We start from the raw sequence: 9,552 nt of genomic DNA, 5'->3' as shown, positions 1-9,552 counted from the left end.
ACTGTTGGTCTGCAAGTCTGAAATCATGACCAGCCTGGTTGTTGGTGTTGTTGCATGTTCTTGAAAATCAAAACATGTCATCCAGATCATTCAAAGAAACATCTTCAAACCTTTCCAGTACTTTAATTTTCTGCAGAGTAAAAATTTAATGTCCTGGACTTTTTGGTGACAAAATTGTTCCTCCTCATAACTGAAACAAACAAGTCTAATAGTGCACTTAGTGTTTGTATAGGAGAAATAAATTTGGTTCCTATGGAGAAAGAGGAGTGCATCACACTTGTGCAGGAAAAAGGAGCATAAAAGACAACTGAGCACAAGTCAGTTACTTGGAAATCATCTTAAAGCATGAATCGTGCAAAATTAAATATTATTACATAAATCAATAGCTGGTCAAAGTTTTGCCAAATGAACCATTTCTACAAAACAGTCTTAAGCGGTGTATCTTTGTTCTCAAAAGCCAGCAAATTCAAAATAAACAAGTTTGGTTTAAGAGCCACATTGTAGACTACTTACTAACCTCACTTGCTTGAGCCATACTGAGGAATATTGCACTAAGGTTTAAGTACTTCCACAACCTTGTGCCAATACCCCCCAGTATGGCCCTTAAGCTTGGTAAGTAAGAAATTACTATCACTCTGTTCAGTGAACATATGCACAATTATATGACCACCAACTTCTCCAGGTGTAAATGGAGGCATCAACCAGACTTCTAAACTGCAGTTTACAGTTTCTCTTAGTATATATAATTCTGTTTTCAGCCAACTTTGACAGATCAACGAAAAATTCAAAACTTTTGCCCACAGCATTATCACTTGTTTTGGCTTTAGTGTTATCTAACAAAGCATTTAATTTACTTGGTATAAAAATAAACAGGCTTCCTGAAAGATAGCCAAATCTACCACTTAAATAGTGTACAGGTCACAATCACCATTTGGGATTAATACACAACAAAAACACATGAATTATTTATGATCTATGTTTAAATCATCGATTATGTAAGTACTGATGTCAATGAATATAATATCATAATTCCTATCATCTCATTCAATTCACTCATCTAAAACATTGGTAAGAGCATCTAAAAAAAAAATATGATGAACCCAAAATGTAATAATATTATATTAAATCATATCCCTATATTATGACTTATGAATTATGACTTCTGTGCACGCTTGCTTGCCAAGTAGATGTTCCAAACAAATGCCATCAGGTTTCCACAGAGAACTCTATACTAAAAACACAAATTTCAAACCATTTGATTATTTATAAATTCCACCTTGTAGAACTCATTGCTGCATTCAAACTTTGCTATTTTCAAGCAGGCAGGGGAGATAAGTTGATAACCATTGAACATAATAAGCTATGGGGTTGTTACTTCAGGGAAGTTAAATGGTAAAGATATTGATAAAGAGTTTAATGATATTTTCCTTTTGTTCCCTTTACTTCTCTGTTTCTCGTCCTTTCCTTTTTTATTTTAATTTTTAATGCTTTGACTATAGTTTCTGTGGGAGACACAGTGGCCTTACAGTTAACCCTTTGACTCCTCAGAGTGACCAGCTTCTAATTTCTCCTTACAAATCATCCCTAAATCAAACATTATGGTCACGAGAATCAAGGAAATGATCACCAACTTATAAAGCTCTTGATTTTTTACACAAATTCTCCTTGTCTGCACCCTTGGAAATGTATAGAAAACAGTATGGATAACATGCACACTGATGTTAATGCACTGGATTCTGAGTCAAGAGGTCTGGGCCAGAGATTTGGCTGGGACAGTGTGTTGTGTACTTGAGCAAGACAAAACACTGGCAAGACTGGCATCCCATCCAGGGGGAGGGGGGGGGGAGTTTTACGACTTCTTGCTACAGAAACTGGGATAAGTTGCTGCTGTATAGGCCACTTGCCTCGCGTACAGACTTTACCTATGTTCCATTCCCAATTGGAGTTTGAACAAGGATTTAGCTGATCCTAATATCACCAGTAATAATACATTTTCATTACCTGTCTGGGTACATAGTTGAGATTGACATACTGAAACACAATCCACACTCTCCAACTCATTTTCAGTGCCGTCCAGTAAGTCTCGCGTATTTTCATTATTGCTTCTCTATGAGACTTCCCCTGTGCACAACGAAACAAAAAGCCCTTCATAGTCAAGACCTTGCCATCTTCTTTGATCAGGAGTGAAGCAAGAAAAAAGAAAACTCAACTGAACCCTAACCTAGGAGCAGGCCCTCATTACATGTATGTAAAAGACACACCTTTCTCTGCCTATGGGTAGATTTAAGAGGAGTCGCGAGAGGTTTTCCAGGGTCCTGGCACAGATAATCAGTATGACCCCCTGCCAGACCTCTCGCTGACTCCCTTGAGGCATCATATTTTCTCAAGGGCAAAGAAACCTTTGTACCAAGGGACTAACAATGCGGCCCTTTGCACAGCCTAACTGGATCCAATCTGGATTATAATATCTTATACTAAATATTAATTCTGGGTTTTCCATATCTCTCATTTAACATATACATTGTGATTAGTTAATTTAGTAGGCTGTATTCTTCTGTATGGCCTACTTATTCCTTTAAGCCATTTTTGTTCTCCATTTCAGTGAGAAAAATGAACTGGTTCTTTACAGGGCCATAATTGGTCCATTTAATGGGCCAGAATTTCACTGTACAGCTCACTCAATTCAAAGTTTGTTTGAAGTGAAATCTAACCCCTCTATTTGAACACAGGGATGTAATAAATGTCTCATTACCCTTGTTTCTGGGTCTGTACCATAAATTACAGTATGGCCTACACACTTCATGCTTGGGCCATTGAGCAGAAAAAACTGGGTCTGAAACTTACAATATGAACCTTGAAACTCAGTTGTAAGAGGTCTTAATTACTAGTTGCACTTTTTGAAAGGGTCTGGCCCTGACATTTTAAATAACTAACCCTATACAACATAACTGCAGAGTAAGCTTACCTCTAGGATTGCAACAACATAAAAGAACACCAACAAAAACACAGGGCTGAATATGCCTCTGTCAACAAACAATCTTTTGGCTTTTGCATAGGGAACCTGCCTAGGTACTAGTTTGTCCAAAGCCTCATAGAAATAGTGTATGAGAGGACCAGTTGCACAAAACCTGTTACGAAAGAAAAGAAAACAAGAGAAAAAATAATTTGGCTATTTGGCAAAAGGAAATCAAACTATTTCCCCTTCCTGATATTTTTCAATCTTCTTGTCACCTATCTACTTGCTTATGTATGGATGTTTGTGGAGAAATCAAAGGATAGCCACTCTGATCAGCACCTAATTTCTCCTTACAGTTACACCGCTAAATCATTCATTACAATGATGAAAACGAAGGAAATGATTGCCAACCTAGGAAGTTTTGATTGTTAAACTCTCCTTGTCAGTACCAAAGGAAATGTATGGAAAATAGTTTGGAGGATATGGATACTGATGTTAGGGTGTAAAGGGTAACTCCTCTACTTCTTGTATTGAGGATGAACATTGCTATTAATCACATGGTACTCACCCAAATGCGGCAAAGGCTATGACAGGTCGGTACTCAACAAGTCCACCTGTCCCACGTTTGACAATCTTTTGAGAGACAAGATTGCCAAGACCAGCTGTAAGGCCACTGTAAAGATGGAAATTTTGAAGTGATGCATTAGAATGCTTTAACTATATCTATGGGAGGTTCAGCTGTCCAGCAGGAGGGGGAGAATTGACATTCAGATCTCAGAAGTTAAAGGGATCACTTGAGCTTTAAAATCAGGTCGGCAACATGCTTGTCTTCAGAGAATGACAAGTGCAGGCTAATGTATCCCCGAGCCTTCTCCTGTTCGTGGGATAACTGCGCGAGCGCACAGGCAGAATTATGTCATTACATCGCACGCAGCTATAAAACCGAGAGCCAGCACTGCAACCAAGCACGAATGAGTTGCACGCATTCCTTATATTTCATACAGTGCAAGTGGCTAAGGCTGGTCCAATACCTCAACGTACAATCGATGTTGTTCGGTTCTACATGAAACCTAGGAAACTTATTGAGTGGAAGGTGATTCAGTGTTAGAGTCATGATATATTAGCGACTGAATATGCGAATCGAAAAAAAGGAACACATTTTTCATCACCTTGTGATGCTCTTCGTCAATATTGGATGCTCCATGATACAATGGTTGTAGCGCGTGACAAGCTGGGACAAAATTCTTTCGATCTTTTTTTCGTCGCGGGATTTATCGGAAGAACCCTCCATTTTGGATTAGTTTAGAACTCAAAACTAGAGGGGTGGACTGGGAGTAAAATTGTATTACCCAATCTTTTGACAGGAGCCTGGGGAAGAAAACACTGACAACGTGTTTTGGCATCAAGCGTGGTTTCTCCACAGAATTTTGTCTTTCCAATCATCTTTGTGATGAATAAGGAGTGAGATATGCAATCGAAGACTTGTGAAGTCTGTAAAGAAGCCTGCCACAAGTACAAATGCCCATCCTGCAGTACGAAGTAGTGAGTAAACATGCAAGAAATTCTTGATATTTCCAATACTTTGGCTCGTGCTCCAAATATTTATAACTAAGCTACTTAATCTAGACTTACCCCGGAAAAATTTCCGCACAAGCCCATACTTCATTATGCATGCACATCTTATTGGTTTTGCACTGAATAATAAATCCACATATACGGATGCATGATGAAGTATGGGGTTGTGCGGAAATTTTGCCCCTACCCCTTTCACCCAATATCACCTTGTTGATTCTCTTTACTTTTCGCCATACAATTCTTGGAATGTTCGTTCAGAGAATTTGGTTTTGGATCAATTTTTTTCCCTTGTTGATGTTTTTCTTTTTTTCTTTTCATTTCCTTGTCTGGTTGATTGTAAGGAGAAATTCTGTCTTGGTCACTCATAGGAGTTAAGCAATTATTGATTTTTTTTCCGTTTTTTAGTTGCTCTCTTTCCTGCTTCAAGGCTCATAAAGGTATGATATGAGGAGCCTTTCCTTTTTAGTATTACTTCTATGTATGTGAGAGTTCCAACATTGCTCTTGTCACAATTAATTGAATATATAGTCACAAAACTCTTTTTGTCACAGGATGATTGTATCCTGTTTCCTTATGAGCCACTGGTATCCTGAGTAAGAACAGATCAGATGGAGTGGTTGCGTGCCTTCCTCAGCTAACCTGAATAGGAGAGTTTTATTTTCAATGACTGGATGGGCTTTATCTTGAATAGCTTCAGGAATAGGATTTTTTTTTCTGAAATATCGCATATTTTGGGAGGGTGTTGGGACCTGAAAAAAGAACTTCATCTGGTGATTAACTTTGGGCCATGTCTAACCCTTTACACTCTAATATTAATATGCATATTCTCCATACTGTTCTCTATACATTTCATAGGGTGTTGACAAGGAGAATTTCTTTAATAATCATGAGGTTCTTAAGTTGGTGAACATTTCCTTTATTTTCCCGATGACCAGCACATATTGATAAAGTTAAGCTTTACACCCATTTTCTTAGCTGTTGTGGTATCAACATTCCCCTTTTGCAGATGACATTTGTGAAAGAGAAACCAACAGAAGAAAAGAAGAGAAATTAGAAGAAAATGAGAGAAACTTAAGAGCCATATCACTGGCCAAGAAAGGTGCAAGATGATTTTTATTCATTTAAAATCAAGATTTTAAAATATGCCCAAAAAAGCTAGTGCATCAATTAAAATATTTTCATTTGTAGAAACAGAGGAAGGAGAAATCACAGAGAGTGATTCCAGTGAAAGATCAGATGATGAAGACAGGATCAGTAAAAATGTTTTGGATAAACTAGGTAACTACCTCTCTTGATAATGCATAAGCTTCTATACACCGAAATAACACTTAAGCCCTCCCCGCAAGGAAACTGAGGAGATGCAATGACCTTACTGTTAGTGCTCTGGTCTCCAGGATAAGAGGTCCACATCAGAGTGGGTAATTATATTGTTTTGTTGGGCAAGACTCTCTACTTTCACAGTGCCTCTGTCCAATAGGGAGCGTAAATGAGTACCACAGAACTGTTGGTGTAAGGGGAACCTGTTAAAATGCTTGGGGGAATAGCTGTTAAAATGTTTTGATGGACTGGCATGCCATTCTGCTTCCCTGTCCCAAGGGTCTTCTCTCTTACTCCCTCAAGAAAGGACCCTGATTGTGGCTGGTCATGTCTCCCTGATTTTGTGAGATTAAAACGAAAGAAAACAGCACCAAAACAATGCTTAAGCATAAAATTTTTCCTAAATACCAACTGGACAGGTAAAGGGAAACTTTTTGAAGAGGCACTCATGATTTGTCCCTCCTGGCAACAGAATTTAATTGCACTGATGACAAAATTAAGTCAAGGACCCACACTTCCCTATGGCATTCTTTGGACTGCAATTAGGCACATGACCAGCCGCAACTGGGGTCCTTCTTTGAGGGAGGAAGAGAGGACTCTAGGCTCTAAGGAGGAGATTGCTAATGCAAAGGGAGAAGAGATGCTCTTGGTCACGTCATCTCCCTGTCCTTCCTCGTACAGTGTTGAGAGTAGAGGTAACAACAAGAGCTACAAATCAGTTTCTACCACAATTGGCAGTAATGTTGTAATCTGATTGACCAATTTGCCATTGTTGATAGGGGTAAAGACAATGTTGCTCGCATCAAGGTGTCACACAATGCCTTTATCAGCTCTCAATCATGGACAACATGCAAATTTTGACATCGATGTTGTGGTAAAAAACAAATCAACCAGTCTGTCAAATAATACAGAGCATGCTAAACCAGTGTTGATTTGTTAATTTTGCAAAGTGAAAGGGAGGAATAAAACCAGTAATAGAGATCCCTGAGTTGTTATTCCTTTTGCCAGAGTTTCCATGACACTCGTATTGATTGTTTTTTTTTTAAGATGGTAATGGTAAAAAATGACTCTTGATAGTTTAAGCTGTACTAAGCATGATAATAGTTCAGGTGTGACCCAAGGATTTGTTTGCATTCTCTGTCAGGTCACTCACAAAAACTGAGCAGTATGCTTCATAATGAACATCTGCGAAAAATGATCAAAGGAATCGATGCTTCAGAAGATCCTGGCAAACTTCTCGGGCAAGCTATGCAAATACCTATTTTTACAGAGTTTGTGGATGAATGTTTGAGGATAGTGGAACCACAAAATGAAGAAGAAATGGAACAGGAGTGAAGTTTGTAACCAGAAGGTGGAATGCACCTTCCAGCTGAGAAAACTTAGGCAAATGCTATACCACAGTTTGGTATTCAATCAAATCATCAGAACACTATTTGAACTATTTTATTTTTTTAATCCACTTGCTGGAAATGGGAATCTGGATGTGGTAACTTTATTTTAAGAAAATTCAATTTTCTTGTGTCAGAACAAGTCTGAATCAGTTAAGAACAAATTTTGATTTTTTGTTGTTAAAGTGAAACTAAACTTATCACATACAGTTCACTATGTCAGACTAAAGCAAAATGTCACCAGCAACCAGAATTTGAACTACTGGTAAATGTAAAAGAGAAAAAAAAGTAAACTGTCCAGAGATTCTCCTTACTGTCTGCAATTCAACTATTGTGATTTTAAATTGGAGAATTTTGCATTGGATCAACTAATCATCCCCCAATTGATATTTTTCTTTATCCTCATCTCTTTTCTGCTTGATGTTGTACTGATATGTTAAGGAGAAATTCTGTCTTGGTCACTCATGAGTATTGGATCGAGTTTTAAAAAATGCTGTGTGATATTTTCAATGAAAGTACTATGAGCATTGATTGCCACTTTTTTACCATATTGTACCAAAATTCGAAAGGTAGTTAGTTCGATCTGATCTTCTAACAAAGTGATTTTGTCTTCGTTGGCATTTGTTGAATCTGCTAGCTTCCACCTCTGTATTATCTTTACAAATCCACCCATCTTTATTGTGTTGTATTCAATGCTTTCCTTTTCCTGTATGACTGTTGTGTTGGCAGGAAAAGTGTAGACAAAACTGGTTTCATAGAATCCTAAGTCAATTTTCATTCTTTCCTGAACAACATAATAAAAGGTTTTGGTTCCATCTCCCCCTTGTGACATGGTAATATTCATAATACCAACCCTGAAGTAAAAAATAAAATTTAAAAAAAAAAAAAAAAAAAAAAAAAATATATATATATATATATATATATATATATATATATATGTACATGTATATATTGAGATAGGGGAGAAGCAAAGAGACTATACTCTATCAAGACTATATAAGACTTAAAGTACAGTCTCTGTGTTTTCCCTATCTCAATATACATTGCGCTCTACCTCTACGTATCGAGGACCGTACTACGGAAAAATCGAAACACAGACTTCTATATGTACATGTAAGTATAAATACATCGAGTATTTATTTATAATACTTATAAGAGGAATAAACCACTCTCTCCTCACTACAAATAAGTATTACATGACTTTTAGAAATGCAATCGATTTTGGGTGTGATCAATTTAAGGTCAAAGTGCACTCTTAGGTCTTGCATTTTGATAGCAGATAGACTAACCATGGGCTAACGCTCGAAACGCCAACTAGAGAAGATCTTTAGGGAGACCAATTTACATCATCAACTCAGTTGATAAAACAAAATTATCTTGTAATGCTCTACAAAGAAGCAGCACCACAGATTCTATAGAAACTTAACGTCTTTATTCCTTTGACGTTTAGACTGCCTGTCGAGCAGATGTCTTTCTTAGGTAACCCTGGTTTTAGTTATTTTTAACACAAAGTCGTCGATGGCAGTCTCAGCAATATTTCACTACACGCTCAATGCCCTTCGATTTTTCTGATTTGGACTTCAGAACCAAATAGAGCAGAATCCTCCCTCAACCTCGTGAACGAAGTCGAAATGAAAAGCTAAGTGCACCATGCTGCATGATCGAATACATTGTTGTTTCTCACTCGGAGCGAGAAAACATCCGGTTCAGAACAGACCTGTATTTTTTATTAACGAGATGGACAACTAATCGACCTTGAAACTAATCTTGTCTTTTAAAAAAAGGAACAAAAAGAAAAAATAACAGAGACTCAGGGCAAGTGAAATTCCTTTGTAAAACAGGTGCCAACATTACTTACAGCAAGGGGTGAAACTTCCAGAGCTTCTGAAGGTTGAGCAACAAATCAAAAACATCCGTCCTCTTCGCCGGTATGAACTTCTTTACTGAGAAAATTTCCGTAACCACTGTAAGTTCTTGGTAGGAATAGTAAACAAGAAAGGCTGCAAAACAGGCCCAGAATGCGACTTTCACCGCCATTATTTTGCGTGATCCTTAGTTCTGGGCTTGTCACGCAACTAGGAGTACTGTACTTTAGAGCTTGACCATTCCAGTGCAAGGCACTTGTAGATATTTCAAAGAGTAAAATTTTCCCATGCAGTTTTTAGTCGTAGTGCATTGGTGAACTTTGAGTTTCGATGACAAATATTCAAATTAGAGCGAAAAACGTTCGCGCGTGTGCACATTGTAAGCTATGATTTAAGCCAACATTTGCTTTTAGTCACGCGAACATAAAATCATTGCAAACTTTTCCAAAAT

The 9,552-nt window shown here is 37.7% G+C and overlaps 2 protein-coding genes across 4 annotated transcripts; one reads left to right on the top strand and one right to left on the bottom strand.

Moving 5' to 3' along the window:
- Positions 1-107: 107 nt before the first annotated feature.
- Positions 108-4,338, bottom strand: LOC131773271 (peroxisomal membrane protein 2). Its single transcript, XM_059089263.2, has 5 exons — positions 4,126-4,338; positions 3,525-3,629; positions 2,966-3,128; positions 2,002-2,121; positions 108-1,231 (listed from the first exon to the last, which is right to left on the bottom strand). The coding sequence occupies exons 1-5, from the start codon at positions 4,245-4,247 to the stop codon at positions 1,154-1,156; spliced, it is 588 nt and encodes a 195-aa protein (XP_058945246.2). The 5' UTR covers positions 4,248-4,338; the 3' UTR covers positions 108-1,153.
- On the top strand, positions 3,934-7,550 carry LOC131773272 (zinc finger HIT domain-containing protein 3). Of its 3 annotated transcripts, none has more exons than XM_059089266.2 (6): positions 3,934-4,049; positions 4,321-4,498; positions 4,937-4,968; positions 5,538-5,630; positions 5,726-5,809; positions 6,993-7,550. In XM_059089266.2, exons 2-6 carry the CDS (start codon positions 4,425-4,427, stop codon positions 7,181-7,183), a joined length of 474 nt encoding a protein of 157 aa, XP_058945249.1. In that variant the 5' UTR covers positions 3,934-4,049; positions 4,321-4,424; the 3' UTR covers positions 7,184-7,550. The 3 variants fall into 3 exon arrangements, with proteins under 3 accessions (XP_058945249.1, XP_058945247.1, XP_066018216.1); XM_059089264.2 differs by having other exon boundaries at positions 3,946-4,049; positions 5,720-5,809; XM_066162119.1 differs by lacking the exon at positions 3,934-4,049 and having other exon boundaries at positions 4,310-4,498; positions 5,720-5,809.
- Positions 7,551-9,552: the final 2,002 nt, after the last annotated feature.

This window comes from Pocillopora verrucosa, chromosome 2 (genome assembly GCF_036669915.1).
Source record: "Pocillopora verrucosa isolate sample1 chromosome 2, ASM3666991v2, whole genome shotgun sequence".
NCBI classification, from domain to species: domain Eukaryota; kingdom Metazoa; phylum Cnidaria; class Anthozoa; order Scleractinia; family Pocilloporidae; genus Pocillopora; species Pocillopora verrucosa.
Note: the sequence above shows the minus strand (reverse complement) of the source record. Positions and strands in the feature narration are given on the sequence as shown.

What these genes read in the sequence shown, in the direction of transcription:
- LOC131773272 (XM_059089264.2), top strand. Translation starts at nt 4,425, where the DNA reads ATGCAATCGAAGACTTGTGAAGTCTGTAAAGAAGCCTGCCACAAGTAC. An exon ending in CCATCCTGCAGTACGAAGTA is followed by an intron (nt 4,499 to 4,936) that starts GTGAGTAAACAT and finishes TCCGTTTTTTAG; the next exon opens with TTGCTCTCTTTCCTGCTTCA. An exon ending in CTGCTTCAAGGCTCATAAAG is followed by an intron (nt 4,969 to 5,537) that starts GTATGATATGAG and finishes CCCCTTTTGCAG; the next exon opens with ATGACATTTGTGAAAGAGAA.
- LOC131773271 (XM_059089263.2), bottom strand. Translation starts at nt 4,247, where the DNA reads ATGGAGGGTTCTTCCGATAAATCCCGCGACGAAAAAAAGATCGAAAGA. An exon ending in ATAGCCTTTGCCGCATTTGG is followed by an intron (nt 3,129 to 3,524) that starts GTGAGTACCATG and finishes CTTTCGTAACAG; the next exon opens with GTTTTGTGCAACTGGTCCTC. An exon ending in TCAACTATGTACCCAGACAG is followed by an intron (nt 1,232 to 2,001) that starts GTAATGAAAATG and finishes TTGTGTTTTTAG; the next exon opens with TATAGAGTTCTCTGTGGAAA.